This window comes from Poromitra crassiceps, assembly GCF_964638095.1.
Source record: "Poromitra crassiceps genome assembly, chromosome: 29".
NCBI classification, from domain to species: domain Eukaryota; kingdom Metazoa; phylum Chordata; class Actinopteri; order Beryciformes; family Melamphaidae; genus Poromitra; species Poromitra crassiceps.
The window spans coordinates 7,470,054-7,488,208 of NC_139641.1; the positions used below are offsets into that span (position 1 = coordinate 7,470,054).

Genomic DNA, 18,155 nt, shown 5'->3' on the forward strand with positions numbered 1-18,155 from the left:
AGAGAGAGAGAGAGAGAGAGAGAGACTCGCATGCCCGAGAGAGAGAGAGAGAGATAGACTCGCGCGCACTAGAGAGAGAGAGAGAGAGAGTCGCGCGCACTAGAGAGCGCGAGAGTCTCTCTCTCTTTCTTTCTTTCTCTCTCTCTCTCTCTCTCTCTCTCTCTCTCTCTCTCTCTCTCTCTCTCTCTCGGGCGCGCGCTAACAGAGCTACTCCATCTCGTGGAGGACGCTCCTTTACGTTCAGAGTAGAAACAACAAAGCCAGCCAGCCTGCACACATGCTGCAGTGGCCTGTTTAATCCACCAGAGGGCGACATTGCTCCACACAAACCCTCATCTTAAAGAGAACAGATCCCATTGTCCCAAAGTTGACCTTACTGAAAACTGCATGTTTTGCTTCATCGTATATTTTTTATTTTATTCACACAACATATAATGACACATACACAATATGGCCTACATACAACCATGAAGTTAAAGCAGAAACACAGCCAGCCTCTCTCCAGCTGAATGAAAGACAAACAACTCAAGAGAAAGAAAGGGAAAGAGAGAGAGAGAGGGAGGGAGAGAGCGAAGCAACAAGTGACAGAAAAAAGAAGTAGATAGAGAGAGAAACAGTCTGTGTGTGTGTGTGTGACTGTCTGATGAATGTTGGGAGGAGGCACTAGTTAGAGTCAACTCCTCATCCTCATTAGTCTCTTAGAACAGACGAGTTGGCTTCCGCAATTTTCAAATGCTTCCGCCATACCGTCTGTACTTCGTAGGGGAGAATCATGCACCAACTGGAATGGGAAGTAGAAAGGCGGGTCTTCCGCTCATTAGTCCAATCAGAATCCAATATGCCGCATTTTTCGTGGACCCACGTGTCGTGATTGGTCGGATTCTGTCGAACTTCTTTCCTGTCTGAAGGTTTTTTTCCCAACTTCCTTGTGCATGTTCTGGGGGTGTAACGTACAGACTGTGTATAGCTGCATTCGCTGGATGTAGATGAGACAGTCTGTTTTAAGAGACTACATCCTCATGCTCTCCTCTAACTCTAATCCAGTTCAAAGTTCTACACAGGGTTCAGTACACAAAAGCTAAGCTTAGCAGGCTGCTCTCTGATACAAATGACACCTGTGACCGATGCTGCTTTTCTCCAGCTGATCATACCCATATGTTTTTCCTCTGTCCAAAGCTGTTTGATTTCTGCTCATGTTTTTTTTTTATCATGTTAAGCGAATCCCTTAATATTACACTGAACCCATGTCCGTTTATTTCCATTTTTGGGGTGCCCTCTACATGAGCTAATCTCTCTAAAACTGAATCTGATGTTGTGGCTTTTGCCTCACTCATAGCCCGTAGACTTCTTCTGTTGCATTGGAAAAGTCAAAACCCCGCCTCCCTCTACATCCTGGTTCCTCCCTCTACATCATGGCTCCTCCCTCTACATCCTGGCTCCTCCCTCTACATCCTGGCTCCTCCCTCTACATCATGGCCCCTCCCTCTACATCCTGGCTCCTCCCTCTACATCATGGCTCCTCCCTCTACATCCTGGCTCCTCCCTCTACATCATGACTCCTCCCTCCCCCTCCCCCCCAGTGTCAGAGTTAACTCTGATGCTGGGAGGGGGGGAGGGTGAGTCGCTTGTCACAATAAATAAGACTGGTTTGACGATTTATTTGAGGGAATGTAATAATTCTATCTATCACATCCGCTATTTCTGTCGCTCTTTGAGCAACTCTGGATATTTATCGACGAGATTTTTGCCAAGCTGGACCTGATTAGTGATTTGCTCCGTTCGCCTGCAGCTTTGACACATTACAGACGGGAGTCAAGCTGTCAGCAACAAGGCTGGGAGGATTACACCGGAAGAAGCACCCATAGGCATCATGGCCATGTATGTATTAAAAGAAGTGGATAGGGGACGAGCCACGCCCACCCACGCATTCGGACGGACACTGCTCACTGGCGCATGAAGCCATCATGGGGGGGTTTTCTTCCTACAGACAGTCAAATAGCGCATTTTAATCTTCTCGGTTAACCGACCAATTGTCGGCTAATGAGGGTCGGTTGTTGGTCAAGAAAAATTATGATTTTCGACATCCCTAATTGCCATTAGTGTGAACTTCTTGTCACCACGTTGCACGACAAACTTCCCCTCCAAGAACGCCTTGTGGACTGATGGGTGGGTATCTGGTAGTTGTGCCATGTCTTTCAAGAAGATTGGCATCCAGCGGGCATAGTTCGTATTAGGGCATTCACAGACTAGTCGACTAGTAAAACCACTAGTCGACACTGTGCTTAGTAGTCGACTAGTCGTTTTAGCAAAAAAAATTTTTTTTTAATCTTTAATATAAAACTGAAAATAAAAAATAAAATAAAAAAAGGTGTGTGAACAATGTAGCTCAACTGATTTCATCGCTAGTGGATTAGTAATATTGTATTATTCTGTTTATTCAGCATACAGCCCAACACAACGGCATCTCATAGAGCAGCCAACAACATCCACTGTTATTAGATGTTGTTTTTATTAGATATGTTACATATGGAGTTATTATTATCCAGAATCAAAACACGAAGAATACAGTCAGTGCATCAGATGAGAATCATGCATCATTCTCTGAGATGGAGCCAGCACGTTATTGTCAATGCTCCCCAAGTAGAATACAATGTACATAATTACACATTTGCAGGTGTTTCAACCATGCTGACTTTAATGATGTCAGATCAACTTTTTTTTATATAAAATGTTTCAGAATGATTTAATTTATATTGAAACAATGTTCCTCATTTGTTAACATTACTGTGTGTGTGTGTGTGTGTGTGTGTGTGTGTGTGTGTTTGTGTGTGTGTGTGTCTGTGTGTGTGTGTGTGTGTGTGTGTTTGTGTGTGCGTGCGTGCGTGTGTGTGTGTGTGTTTGTGCGTGCGTGTGTGACCCCTAACTATGGTATCAAGTGTTTTCTCTGCCAGTGGAATCCTCTGAATTGCTCAGAGAAGGTTGTAGTGTAAATATATTTTTGCAAGATCAGACATCTTTTTTATGGCTGTATAAATAACCTGCAAAGAATGAAAAGTCAGATTTGATGCCTACAGTATGTACTCACAGTGAAAGTGTATCTACAGCATCCAGGACACAGATAATAGCCACATGCACAAGATCCTCAACTCAACATGTTCCTCATAACCTTCCTAAAATCCTCCACTGACTTTTTTGTAACACTTTAATTTAAATCATGTGCATTAACCTGTGAACCTATAAAGTATGACTATACAATAATACTCTATAATATAATACACTTTAAGTACTTCATGAAAATCGTCCCAAAACATCATTACATTACATTACATTATGCCATTTGGCAGTCGCTTTTATCCAAAGCGACTTACAATAACACATTTTTGTCAGCAATAGAGCAATCAACTATGGAGCACAGTCTATGACAACTACAACTTCTGAAGGAACAGTGGTACAAGTTTAGTTTAGGTTAGTAGTTTTTTTTTTTTTTTTTAGAAAGAGAGAGAAAGAAGTTGGATCAAGAAGGGCCCAGATGGAGCCTGAAAAGGTGTGTCTTTAGTCTTTTCCGAAAGATCGGCAGTGATTCAGCCGTCCTGACCGAAGGTGGAAGCTCGTTCCACCATTGAGGTGCCAGGGACGAGAAGAGTCGAGATCGGGATGAGCGACTTTTGAGCGCCCGTAGCGAAGGAGGGGCGAGGCGTCCTGCACTGGTGGAGGAGTGAAGGGAGCGCTGAGAGGTTTGGAACCTGACCATAGATTGCAGGTACAGGGGAGCTGACTGGTGTACTGCCCTGTAGGCCAGTACAAGTGTCTTGAATTTGATGCGAGCCGAGATGGGAAGCCAGTGGAGGTCCTGGAAGAGGGGAGTGACATGAGAGAATTTGGGTTGGTTGAATACCAGACGGGCTGCAGCGTTCTGAATGAGCTGAAGCGGTCGGATGTCGGTGGCAGTTAGGCCGGCCAGGAGCACGTTGCAGTAGTCCAGGCGAGAGATGATAAGTGACTGGACCAGGAGTTGAGTCGCTTCTCTTGTGAGAAAGGTAATTACAAATACCACAGAACAAAACGTTCAAATCGGATGTGCTGAAAAATAAAAATTACAACAGACAGGCCCGTATCTAGCTATGAGGACAGGGAGGTCCGGACCTCCCCTAATATTTCAGAGAAAAAAATAAAAAGCAGGTGGTGACATGAAAGAGAATATACTGAATAATGACAGTATAATCCTAATGTTGATTTAGAATGATATATTCCTCTAAATATGGCTAAAAAAGGTTAAATTTTTTATTATTTAAAATGATATATTACTCTAAATATGGCTAAAAAGGGGGGGGGGGGGGGGGAATCGGAATCCGCCTCCCCTTGCTGGACCTCCCCTATTTCGAAACCCTGGATACGGGCCTGACAACAGAGTTGCACCACTATAACAATCCATTTTTGCTAAGCAGCTGCCCACTGCCTGAAACATGTTGGGATATTATCCATCTCACTGAAAATGTTTTGGCTAGAAGTGGGCTAAATCGTGGCTACGTCGGCTATATAGACCATGTCAAAGAAATGAAACTAAACACCTTGTCATGTTGACTTACTTTCTTATTGTTATTTCTTGTTCTTATTTTAGTACACAAAGGGTTTGTATACTTTGTACTCACATTACTGTGTTGTTACACGGTGTCAATATGCTGTATTACATGATAGGGACATGTTCATTAAGTACATAGTGAATATTATTGTGCACTTCTGATAGCTTTCAAGCCATGGTAAAAGCATTTTCATACAAAGAAGACACGTTCAGTGCAAATGTAATACAGTGACAATCACAATCAGTAGGTGAGTGCATGGAAGTGAATGGACAAAGTGAGTCACGTGCTTCTGTGCGCATGCGTGTGTGTGTGCGTGTTGCCACTCTTTCAGGATATTCACACTAGGGGTTGCACGACTCCTGTTTTTTTTTTAAGTCGACCTTTCTACCAATAAGTCAAGTCGATGACGACTATCCGTCACGTGCAGCAGTGCAAGTTAAAAAAAAACGAGTCTTGGTCACTGAGTTGATGGCAGCAGCCTGCAACGCGGGAGGAATGTGAACATCTCTCTCGTAATGAACTTATCGTGCGTTCATGTGCTCCTCGGATACATGGTATTTAATGTATTTACGAGTTGTAAGCACATGAACATCCCTTCAATATCGTATTTACGAGTGGAATTTCGGACATGTCGATGCTACATGAGTTTCCGATGTTGTGACGTTGCTTGAGGTTTCCGACTACAACAATGGCGGAAAGTATGAAGTCCGTGGCACCAAATGACTGTAAAAAGTGATATATTTTGTTATTCTGTTCATAGCTATCATTTATTTTTAGTACTTGCACATTATGGCCTATGTAGCTATACCATAATGACCCACTACTTGCTGTTAGTAAGAAAACACCAGCCACGAGAGAACAAGCGTCCATGTTTGTTGCTCTTTCCGACCCAGAGCACTTGAACGGTGTGCTGTTGTAATGACCACGTCACCACTGGTAAATATGATATATCCAAGCTCATAATACCACCATTTCTGCTAACTGTTCGATGGCCGGCCTGCACGTTATTTCACTGTGACATTTCATCATGCAGCTCTCAATGCAACTCCCGCACGCACCAACTGGAAGCTGGCTAAACTCTGGATAGAAAGCGTGTATTTTTGTACGTCTCTCCTCTTCCTTAACCATCTTCTCCTCTGGGCTCTGCAGAACCCGTATTTCCCCCTCAGCAGCTCCTTAGGGATTTCAGGTCTGGTGCCGTGGGTCACACCACACTGTCAAGAGGAGGAACCCATCCCTGTACTGAACTCGCAACAAGTAACTCCCATGGCAAGAAAAACAATCAAGAATGTGCAAATCCACATTGCTCTAAGCCTAATAACATAGTTTACTACTTTGATCAAGAATCATCTAGAAAAAGGCCCATAGAAAAGGTTGGAAAGAGACACAAGATAAGAAGAGCAGCTCTGGCAGGCTGCTGCCCAGGGGGGGAGCAAGTCTCAAACCACGTGACGACTAGTACATCTCCCGGTAGGTGTTGACTCGTGGTAGTAATGTTGACTCGTGGTAGTAACGTTGAGTCGTGGTAGTAACGTTGAGTCGTGGTAGTAACGTTGACTCGTGGTAGTAACGTTGACTTGTGGTAGTAACGTTAACTCGTGGTAGTAACGTTGAGTCGTGGTAGTAACGTTGACTCGTGGTAGTAACGTTGAGTCGTGGTAGTAACGTTGAGTCGGGGTAGTAACGTTGACTCGTGGTAGTAACGTTGAGTCGGGGTAGTAACGTTGACTCGTGGTAGTAACGTTGAGTCGTGGTAGTAACGTTGACTCGTGGTAGTAACGTTGAGTCGTGGTAGTAACGTTGAGTCGTGGTAGTAACGTTGAGTCGTGGTAGTAACGTTGACTCGTGGTAGTAACGTTGAGTCGTGGTAGTAACGTTGAGTCGTGGTAGTAACGTTGACTCGCGGTAGTAACGTTGACTCATGGTAGTAACGTTGACTCGTGGTAGTAACGTTGACTCGTGGTAGTAACGTTGAGTCGGGGTAGTAACGTTGACTCGTGGTAGTAACGTTGAGTCGTGGTAGTAACGTTGAGTCGTGGTAGTAACGTTGACTCGTGGTAGTAACGTTGACTCGTGGTAGTAACGTTGAGTCGTGGTAGTAACGTTGAGTCGTGGTAGTAATGTTGAGTCGTGGTAACGTTGACTCGTGGTAGTAACGTTGAGTCGTGGTAGTAACGTTGAGTCGTGGTAGTAACGTTGAGTCGTGGTAGTAACGTTGACTCGTGGTAGTAACGTTGAGTCGGGGTAGTAACTCGTGGTAGTAACGTTGACTCGTGGTAGTAACTCGTGGTAGTAACGTTGACTCGTGGTAGTAACGTTGACACGTGGTAGTAACGTTGAGTCGGGGTAGTAACGTTGACTCGTGGTAACGTTGGCTCGTGGTAGTAACGTTGACTCGTGGTAGTAACGTTGACTCGTGGTAGTAACTCGTGGTAGTAACGTTGACTCGTGGTAACGTTGACTCGTGGGAGTAACGTTGACGTGTTGTTTCGTCGACTAGTCTATGCAACCCCTTAATTCACACCACACAGACTGCTACAATATCACCTCTTTGCCTTTAAAACCGGCATGTCTAGTGCATATGGCAGATTCTGAAAAAGTCGATTGATACCCCCCAAAAATGTATCCTATTACTTTAGTCTAGCTGGAGTATACAGTACCTGAAGTGCAAAATCAACTTGGGCTTGTTTTATACTTGTTTTAGAGATAAATCTATGTTTACTATCTACAAGTGAAAGAAAACTATCTCAGAACAGTAACTGAATGTCCCATCTCAAGCCGAAGATGCTAGCAGGATATACACAAGCTGGGTGCTTTCAGTCTCTTGGCCACTTCACTGGTTTGTCATTAAATGGCTCCGGGCTCAAAAAAGATATGAACATTCATGATTAACTTTCCATTGGAGAACCTGGTCACATGTTACCGTAGCGCCTCCCGGCTACAGCGGTGGTCGAGACTTACAATGACAGGTCCCGGTCCCTTTTGTGAGTGTTGTAGCTGCTTTGACCTCTGACCTCTGACCACTTCAGTAGCAGGTGCGAACGAGGAGGATGCAGAGGAAGACGACGGTGATGATGGTGAGAGCGGAGAAGAGGAAGATGAGGCCGGAGAAGACGGGTCCCGCCATGGGGAGGATCGTCTTCGCCTCGGACGGGATCATGTTGGACATGCCCAGCATGTAGCCCAGGGCCCAGCCTACACTGGTGTCCTTCACCTGGAGAGGCGGGGAGGGGAGAGGAGAGGAGAGGAGAGGGGAGGAGGGGAGGGGAGGGGAGAGGAGGGGAGAGGAGAGGAGAGGAGAGGAGAGGAGAGGAGGGGAGAGGAGAGGAGAGGAGAGGAGAGGAGAGGAGAGGAGAGGAGGGGAGGGGAGGGGAGAGGAGAGGAGGGGAGAGGAGGGGAGGGGAGGAGAGGAGAGGAGAGGAGGGGAGAGGAGAGGAGAGGAGGGGAGAGGAGGGGAGAGGAGGGGAGAGGAGAGGAGGGGAGAGGAGGGGAGAGGAGGGGAGAGGAGAGGAGAGGAGGGGAGAGGAGGGGAGAGGAGGGGAGAGGAGAGGAGGGGAGGGGAGAGGAGAGGAGAGGAGGGGAGGGGAGAGGAGAGGAGAGGAGAGGAGAGGAGGGGAGAGGAGAGGAGGGGAGGGGAGGAGAGGAGAGGAGGGGAGAGGAGAGGAGGGGAGAGGAGAGGAGGGGAGGGGAGGAGAGGAGAGGAGGGGAGGGGAGAGAGGAGAGGAGAGGAGAGGAGAGAGGAGGGGAGAGGAGAGGAGAGGAGAGGGGAGAGGAGAGGAGGGGAGGGGGAGAGGAGAGGAGAGGAGGGGAGGGGAGATGAGAGGAGAGGAGGGGAGAGGAGAGGAGGGGAGGGGAGAGGAGAGGAGAGGAGAAGAGAGGAGGGGAGGGGAGAGGAGAGGAGGGGAGGGGAGGGGAGAGAGGAGAGGAGAGGAGAGGAGAGAGGAGGGGAGAGGAGAGGAGAGGAGAGGAGAGGAGAGGAGAGGAGAGGAGAGGAGAGGAGAGGAGGGGAGGGGAGGGGAGGGGAGAGAAAAGAGGAAGATTCACTTTTGTCATTTTGTTCTACAGATTTCCCACACCTTCTTAAAGATGAAAACATCCTTTTCAATATACTTTCTACAGGTGCTACTTTATTCCTTCAAAAGTTGCAGCTGTCATAAGATTGTGTTGCAAAATTGATTTCTCTGCTGTTGACAAAATGTGATAATTGTAAGTCGCTTTGGATAAAAGCGTCTGGGTGCCAAATGACGTAATGTCATGAAATTCAAGGACTTTTCGAGGATTTTCCAGTCCAAATTCCCTTATTAAATTCAACGACCCGACACGGCATCGTTTGAGACATGGATCAAAGTGACTGTTAGAAACACTTTGGATTTCCCCTGAAGTCAACAGTGTCAAACAGGCCTGTCGTGACAAACTGAACCGATCCCCGGGGCCGTACATGACTCAGAACAGACGTCTGGTTTCTCTGTAAGTGTGTCTGCTTTGTAACGTCCTCTTAAAGGAGCTATATCCATGTGTCCCGCTCCAGATCCCCCCAGAGGCAGGAGCGGGCACAGCAGCACAGATCCCCCCAGAGGCAGGAGCGGGCACAGCAGCACAGTATCTGGCTTGTTGGCAGCTTGTGGAATGTGGGGGGATAGCCCCGGGCCCAGTGAGGGAAGCCTCTTGTATTCAGTGAATGAGTCATAAAGGGTCATTATAATCATGTGCTATTTGGAAACAGTGACTGTGATGTGTAACTTGTTTCTGGAGGGCTACTTTCTTGTTACCCGACATGAGTAATGGACTGAATGTCAGCCTGGGAATCTCCTTCTACTGAGGGACCGCCATTGTTGAAAGAGCCTTCGTGTCCCCAGGGTGCAGGCATGGAATAAATCACTCTGGCATCGACTTTTTTTGTCTGTTAGATGATGAGTATGAGAGGCATCCGTCTCTGCATGCATAGCTCCCAATGTGTGGTCTAATCCGCTTAGCACGGGGAGCAAATCAACTCTCAATACCTGTCAAACTATTCATCATTCATCTAGTTTGACAGTTATTGAGAGTTGATTTGAGTTAATGAGTTATTAATTTGAGTTAGTGTGGACCAGTGATGTCACTGGTCCACACTTTAACACTCAATAACTGTCCAATTAAATGACAGACTTTCAAACCGTTTACAGTTTTCTGATATACTACTGATGTTCTAATGATACAAAGCTGGTTGAAAATGGGCGGAGTGTTCCTTTAATGTGCTGCAACGTGTCAGCCCAAGGACAGCCCTTCAAAACCTATTGTCATATTGATGTATTTTCTCATATTATTCTCTCACTCTTTGTCTAATGTGAGAGCTTTTGTTGCAACAATAGAGAATACATGATAGAGCATGCAGTAGATAGAATAGAGTAGGACAGTGTCTAATGGGAAGAAATTATCTTTGATTTCTGTCTTCTTAATGACTTCCTTCACCTTATTCACCACGCCCACTTTTTCTCTCTTCCGCGTTCAACGCAAACGTATTTGTTCTTCCGGTTCAGCGCTAGTTGCCTTCTGTGGCTAATATTAGCCGCTAGTTAGTTATGTTATATGGCAGTAAAATGTCACTGAATGACCAAATTCGATTGATATAACTTTTAACCATTTCAGGTAACACTGTTTCCATACGGATCACCAGCGTTAGTTTGTTGTTTATAACGTAGCTATATTCATAACGTTTCTATCTCGGATGCGTTATTTCGAATCGCACATAGGTTACGGCTGGCGCAACCTATGTGGGTTTCAGGACGTAACAGCCTCGACCCCACTAACGTCATCTTTAGAGCACAATATTCCTGGAATTCAAGTGAATAGAGTCAAAGTCTTCCTACTTCCTGCTTCAGCATACGAACCAAAATATCAATGAACGGCGAAATACTTTTTTTTTAAAATCCTGTTGGAATTGTGCCATGAAGTCCACATGTGATTTTTCCTCAATTTAAATGGGGACTTACCCCCCCCCCCCCAGATATGTGACAAAATGGCTGCTGCTTGATTAAAAAAACAAAACAAATAAAAGAAGCAGAAGAATGTCTCCTCTTGTCTCACTACACTCTTTGGCTGTGTTCAGAACATTGTTTGTTTCAGACTGGAAAAATAAACCGGAAACGGCGCCATGACACTTTTCCCCGCATAGAGGAAAACACATGATATCAGAGTGTATCAGAGATAGAGTACGTTATAAATATAGCCACATTATACACAACTAACCAACGCTGGTCGTCCGTATGGAAACAGTGTTACTCGAAATGGCTAAAAGTTATATCAATTTGGTCATTCAGTGGCGTTTTACTGCCATGTAACATAACTAACTAGCCGCTAACATTAGCCACAGTAGGCGATTACCCACGATGCCTTGCGCTGTTAAAGGGCTTGTGCTAAAGGGAGGTACGGTGGTGCAGTGGTTAGCACTATCGCCTCACAGCTCGAAGGTCGTGGGTTCGATTCCCGCCTGGGACGAGGTAAGCGCTGAAGGAATGCGTGCCCGTCCGCATGTCCTCGAGTGCCCACCGCCCGGGTGGGGGTCGGCAAAAGGACCTTTCTGTGTGGAGTTTGCATGTTCTCCCCGTGCCTCCCGGGGGTTTCCTTCATACAGAAACCCCCTTCACAAAAACATGCAATATCCTGGTTGCTAGTGTGGTTCCTCCTCTGGCCGTTAAGGGCGCCTGTTCAGGGGGAGGGGAACTGGTTGGAATAGCGTGAACCTCCCACGTGCTATGTCCTACCGGTGAAGCTTCCCCTGTCAGGTGAAAAGAAGTGGCTGACCGACTGCCCATGTCTCGGAGGAAACATGGTATCAGTCTCGGCTCTCCCTGATCGACAGAGGACGAAGTAGCAACCAGGATAAATCAATTAAAAAAATTAGCACTAATGGGGGATAAAATGGGATAAAAAATCGGGGAAAAAAAAAAAAAAAAAAAAAAAAAAAAAAAGGGCTTGTGCTAAAAACGGGTCCATTGGAGTGAATCGAGATGTTGCAACTCTCCTGGTGTGAACTACAGTAATAATGACATGGAGGCCGTGACATAACAGACAACCACATTTGGGACATTTTGGTTGGAGGCAAAAAAAAGCAGGTTTGAACCCATAGAGGGCACTTTGCTGCCTGAAAATGATACACTTTGTACAATTGTACCAGATTGGTCTTAACACGTTCACTGCCGTGGACGAGATATCTCGTCAAGCAGAAACCAACGGTTGACTGCCGTGGACGAGATATCTCGTCCACGGCAGTCGTTTGTTTTTTTTTGATGGTGGGACGTCGATCAAAGCCTTTTACATCTCCTATACAAATATGGGAGGTATTGAATGTGTATAATCTATTTTATCGACCCACTAAGTGGCGACAGTGCTCTCCAGACGAGAGAAAGCCAAGATAAAACAGCCGCGTGAGGAAGCCATTCTCATGAAAATGGATGGCGAAAACGCTTTCGCTTTCGTGCTGAGAGCTGGCGGTGGGGGATTGCAAATTTGCATAATAGATTATGGGTGCAACACACTTTGAAACACGCAGCATAAATAAGACCAGAATCGCAAAAGCTTCATCAAAGCTCTCAACCGAAACCCCAAGAAACGAGCGAGCCCATCGAGACTCAGAGCGGCCGCCAGCAGACCGACAGCAGCAGCAGCAGCAGCAGAAACTTGCTTGTGACACGCCCGCTGCAGCCACGGAGAGAGGAGAAGAACACACACGGAGGGAGGAGTTTGAAGGAGAGGGGGGTTTCCTGCTGTTATGGAGGAAATTACTGTTCAAAACTATTGTTTAGATGTCTGACGTCTTACTGATGCCAAAAATAAATTTAAAGTGACTGTTCTATCGAATTTCACAAAAAGCCATTTATCTGAGCTTAAATTTTCAGACGCTGAAACCATGCTGTATTCAAATGCTAATGCCTACATAATTACTAACTCTACAAACTAACTCTTTTAGACAGAGAAAGCACACATTCTATTAGTTCTTTTGAGATATTTTGTGTTCACAAAATACTAGCAGAAAATAATCCTCAGCTCTTGAAAGATGAGCCAGAATCCTCAAAAAAATACCTTGGCACAAGCTACCTACAGTAAAAAAAAAAACGGTTGGCAGTGAATGTGTTAAATGTGCAGATTTTGACCAGAACCCTTCACATACCACACCAAAAGTGAAGAAAAAGCGTTTTGCATGTCAAGAAAGCTGCAGTTTGTCGTAAAACGCAAACGTAACATTTTCTCTCGTCTTGCACAATATAGGTCATACCAACACCAACATGGCCTAGCGGGAGAGAGAGAGACTATGACGTCACTTGAACTGATTTATAACTTATAGTGCAACCGTTTTATGACAAACTGCGACTTTCTTGACTTACAACGCTATCTTTTAAATGGACAAACCTCATATGTAAGGGTTAGGGTGGTGAACGGCGAGAGACAATCATTTTTTTATCTCGTTTGAATTAAACGAGATAAAAAAATGATTGTCTCTCGCCGTTCACAACCACTCATATTTTATTTATTATTATTTATTTTTTTACATACGTGCACTGCCAAGAGTAGCGGCAGCATTACTGTATAAACCAGAGACCAGACTATATCAAAAACATAAACACACAGTGGCGTCTTTCATGCATGCTAGCAAGCGAAACTGCTGTCTGTCTGACCACAGACTGTAGAAAGAGACGCAGGATAGCCAAGCGAATGTGATTGGATAAACGTTTGACGCTATAGGCCAATCACAGGCAGAGAGGGTGCCTCCAGCCTTCGCCATCATCCGGAAAAAAAATATCGCGTACCGGAAGGCGTGTGACTTTGGCTCTCTATTGCCGCTCAGATACAACAGTGTCTACCATCTTTCCTTTTTTGACCCACCTCTCTTTGGAAGTATATGTTTCTCCAGGTCTCTTTGTCGAACTTGTATCCGTCCGCCAGCAGGGTGAACACATAGTGACCAGAGTAGCAGTACGTCTTGAGGAATCGCTCAGAGATCCAACGCTTCTCTTCCTTCAGCTGCAAGACAGGAGAAACAAAGATCAGAGTCTGAGGTGCATGTTCATGTGATGGAAGTTCTCTGTCATTTAAGAGACTTGGAGGAAAGAGTTGTCTTCCTGTAGCTAATTGATTGCAAACAGACCCCCCAAAGTGTATGAAGTAAAAAGGCGCATAACAGCAGTTCTAGACCCCTTCATTGAAGATATGATATCATGCTTGGCACATGATCAAATAGAATGGTAAAGTTCCAGAGATAAGGAATTTCTTGTGCTAACGAGGACCAATTAATTGAGCCACTAGCAGCTATCTTTCTCCAGGTCAGGTCCAAAGTATGACAGAACTGCTTTGCAAAATCACACAGAGAGATGAGATCATATAACAGAGAATAGAGTCAGGGATAGAATATTAATATTAGTATAATTTCCTCCACAGTTGAGTGAAGTGAATGTGAAATGCAGAAATAAAAATGACTGCAGACGGACAACACGTTGCTGTGACAACAAGCCCAAACTGAGTCTGTCAACATGGCTGTTGGCCGTGTTGACAGCAGTTTCAGCAGTTGCCAGTCTTCATCTGTAATTATTATTATTCCTTGGAAACAGCGGCCACTACAGGTCATGGGGAGGTAATTCTGCAGTAGTGTCAAAGATGTTATTGTTAGAGAATGACTGTAACCTTGCAAGGCATGCTGGATTTGCACGCGCTCATGAGACTAGTCAGCTAGCATGGAAACAGCGGCCACTACAGTACATTTGAACATTTTACCAGGTATACATACAATTTACTACTTAAAACTAACGAGTAGGGGGGGTGTAAAAGCGCTCGCCTAGCGGAGACCAGGATTCAATTCCCGGTAGCGGTACTTCCGGCTTGGTCAGACGTTCCTACAGACACAATTGGCCGTGTCTGCGGGTGGGAAGCCGGTGGGGTGTGGGGGGGGGGGGAATAGCATGATCCTCTCAAACTCCTCACTGCCAGGTGAAAAGAAGCAGCTGGCGACTGCACATGTTGCGCCGCAGTGAGCAGGTGCTAGTCTACAACTCTCCCCAGATCGGTAGAGGGGTGGAGCAATGACCGGGACAGCATGGGGGATTTAATGTGGCATTATTGGAGCAGAAAGACTGCACACTTGTGAGTTGGCCAAATACAATTTGAGAAAAAATGGGAGAAAACAATTATATAATAAATAAATAAATAAATAAGCAAATAAATAAATAAATAAATAAATAAATAAAATAATGACTCATTATACAACTACTGGTAAAAAAAAAAAAGCCATGTTTCTGCCTGTATAGCATATTACTCAGTAATTACCAGGCAATGAGCAGTCTATCAGTGTTGTAAGTACCATTATTGCAGACAAAATAACCACTAGACTAGACCTTACAATACAATTACTGGTAAAAAAAAACACTTGTATTACTCCGTAATGACCAGTCATTGTAAAGCTATTACTAGTTATTACATCTATTTTACTCTTCAATCTGCCCCCTTCCTTTGCACTGTAGCAGCAGCAGGCAAATTTGAGAAACGTACAACTGTCCAGTGTGTGTGGCAGAATTCCTTCACTGCAGCCTCAAATCCCTCCAGCTCTGAGGTTCTGTTCATCCCCAGAGCCCTGGCAGTGAAGAAGAATCCAGCATATGCCTTGAGGGGACAACAGACAGAGTTGTAGTTCATTATTATGAATGCACCCTATACAGTATATGTCTGTGTGTGCGTGCAGCTTGTGTCACAGTGGGTTACCATAAACTCCCCAGTGACGGGTGGCTGCTCGATGCCATTGAAGGAGCAGTTAGTAACTGCTCCAGAGCAATTTGTGAAGTCAAACAGGGACTTAACGACGCTCCCGCACTTGTCCGAGTCCGGAGCCCCCACCATGAAGATGTCTTGGTCTGGGTTGTAGTTGGCTGGCTTCTCTGTGCACTGCGTTTCGTAGATGAACGAGGCCTTCACGGTGATGTTGAAGCCCTCCGCGTAGCACGGGTTGGGAACGTAGGTGGGGTCCTGCGATGCCTGGAGGGTTAAGAGCAGGTGGAGAAGGGGAGATGAAAGGCAAGGACCCAACACAGACACATATCAATGTTAATTACTATTACAATTACATTTTTATAATGAGAACTAGCGGACTTTACAGATAAGTTAAAAAAAAATCTATTATTGCACACAATCTATAAATTCAAGCACTTTCAATGACCCATGTCTATTTTCAAAAACTTTCAAGACCTTGATTTCAAGGACCAGTGGGAACCCTGAGAGGAAGAGGGGAGTGTACCATTTGTTTACAATGTTTCTTATGATGGAACAATGTGCTTATCTCACAATACGATTTAATACGTGATGAAATGAAGCTAATATCACAATTTATTTTTCTGCCCCACGATACATATCGTCAGATTGGGGCCATTTACACCTGGCATTAACATGTGTTTTCTGTGATCAGACTTTTATCACTTGAAGGTGTAAACACCCCCAAAACGCATTGAAGATGGATTGCAATCTGATCGGCCAAACCACCTCCGGAGGTGGTCAGGGATGCATTGTGTGTACACATTGAACACAAGTGTAAATGCAATGTGTCCTCTCAATCTGGATACAGCAACTTTATGCGGATTGAATGAATTTACAGTCCCAGTTAGACAGGCATTAAATTAGATATGAGTTCCAGTTTTATGGGGGGGGGAGTTCAGTTGAGTTTAAGAGGAGGTAGTTTGTGTGTGTGTGTGTGTGGGGGGGGGGGGGGTTGTTGGTGAGGCCCTTGGCGGAAGGGGTTTCCGGGCCTTGTTGGTGAGGCTGATGGCGGTTGGGAAGAAGCTGGTCTTGTGGCGGGTGGTTCTGGTCTTGGCAGACCTCAGTCTCTTGCCGTGGGGGAGTGTCTTAAAGAGTTTGTGGCCAGGGTGGGAGGGGTCGGACATGATCTTGCGAGACCGCTTCAGTGTCCTGGCTGCATGCAGGTCCTGGAGGGATGGCAGGTTGCATCCGATTATCTTCTCAGCGCAGCGGATGATGCGCTGAAGTCTGTTGATGTCTTTGAGAGTGGCAGCAGCATACCAGACGGTGATGGAGGAGGTGAGGATGGACTCAACGATGGAAGTGCACCATCGTGGCCTTTGGCCTACGGCCTTTAGCATGCGCAAGCAGTGCTGCACTTTTACACGCATAACATATTCTCATAGCATCTCTCCCTCTAATTACTATGAGCTTCAAGTTAGTATTTTCTTACAAGCTACCAGAGATACACTAATGAATTTTCTCCCAGCCTAGCTGGATGATCAATATCCTTAACGACATAATGCATCCTTGACTGGTCTCCCTTTGCCGGTTAGCAGCTCAAGGACAGATTATATAGAGACATAGTGAATCCTTGAGAGATCCCGTCTGTGCATACACACACACACACACACACACACACACACACACACACACACACACACACACCAAAGACAAGCTGTGTGGCACCTTGACTATTTTGTCCAGAACCTTCTTCTCGACCTCGTTCTTGCCGTAGCAGAGGAAACTGTGTGTGTAGACGTTGTAAGGATAGCCGTACAGTTTGACCGGCATGTAGTCGGTCCCCGTGGCCCCGTCTGTGACTGCAAAGGCAATCTGGGTGGACGCCCCGCCGAGGTCCATGGACCCCACTGTCTTTGCCCCGTCAGGACGGACATAGGCGTTCCACAGGTTCTTCTGCAAACACAATGGAAGAAGGACAACTTTTGCAGACCTTTTATTATGGTGGCCTACAAACTGCTGATATAACACAAATTCACATTTTACAATAGAGATTATGAATAGAGATGTTAATTCCCCTCCCCCCCCGATTTTTTTATCCCCCATTAGTGCTAATTAATTTATTTATCCTGGTTGCTGCTCCACCCTCTGCCGATCTGGGGAGAGCCGAAACTGGCTCCATGCTTCCTCCGAGACATGGGCAGTTAGCCAGCCGCTTCTTTTCACCTGACAGGGGAAGCTTCACCGGTAGGACATAGCACGTGGGAGGATCACGCTATTCCAACCAGTTCCCCTCCCTCTGAACAGGCGCCCTTAACGATCAGAGGAGGAACCACATTAGCCACCAGGATATTGCATGTTTTGGTGAAGGGGGTTCCTATATGAAGGAAACCCCCGGGAGGCACGGGGAGAACATGCAAACTCCACACAGAAAGGCCCTTTTGACGACCCCACCCGGGCGGTGGGCACTCGAGGACATGCGGACGGGCACGCATTCCTTCAGCGCTCACAGCGTCCCAGGTGGGAATCGAACCCAGGACCTTCGAGCTTGTGAGGCGACAGCGCTTACCACTGCACCACCGTGTGCATGTTTGTTTGTTGTTGTTGATGGTCCGAGTGAAATGTTATATGGTCTCTCTGGATTCTAAATATAGCTGAATCACTGTTTGAAGTAAACTATTTTTAGAAGCATTTTGCGAAACGTCTACAGAAAAATGGCTAGTGGTTCAAATAATAATAATAATGGTTTGTGACGTTGGTACTCTATGACAACAGGCAGGTAACAGCAAGTTGACTATTTGAACAAGTTTACTAGTTTAACACGTTTACTCGCTGACTTCATGGATTCCAGCATTAGGGTGATGT

At 45.7% G+C, this 18,155-nt stretch overlaps 1 protein-coding gene across 1 annotated transcript; it reads right to left on the reverse strand.

Moving 5' to 3' along the window:
- Positions 1-7,605: 7,605 nt before the first annotated feature.
- Positions 7,606-18,132, reverse strand: LOC310800027 (ectonucleoside triphosphate diphosphohydrolase 3-like; the record flags this gene model as incomplete). The annotated part of the gene is made up of 6 exons (XM_083662622.1): positions 7,606-7,794; positions 13,440-13,577; positions 15,096-15,206; positions 15,306-15,575; positions 17,019-17,246; positions 18,103-18,132. 6 exons carry the CDS (start codon positions 18,130-18,132, stop codon positions 7,606-7,608), a joined length of 966 nt encoding a protein of 321 aa, XP_083518748.1.
- Between the last annotated feature and the right edge of the window lie 23 nt (positions 18,133-18,155).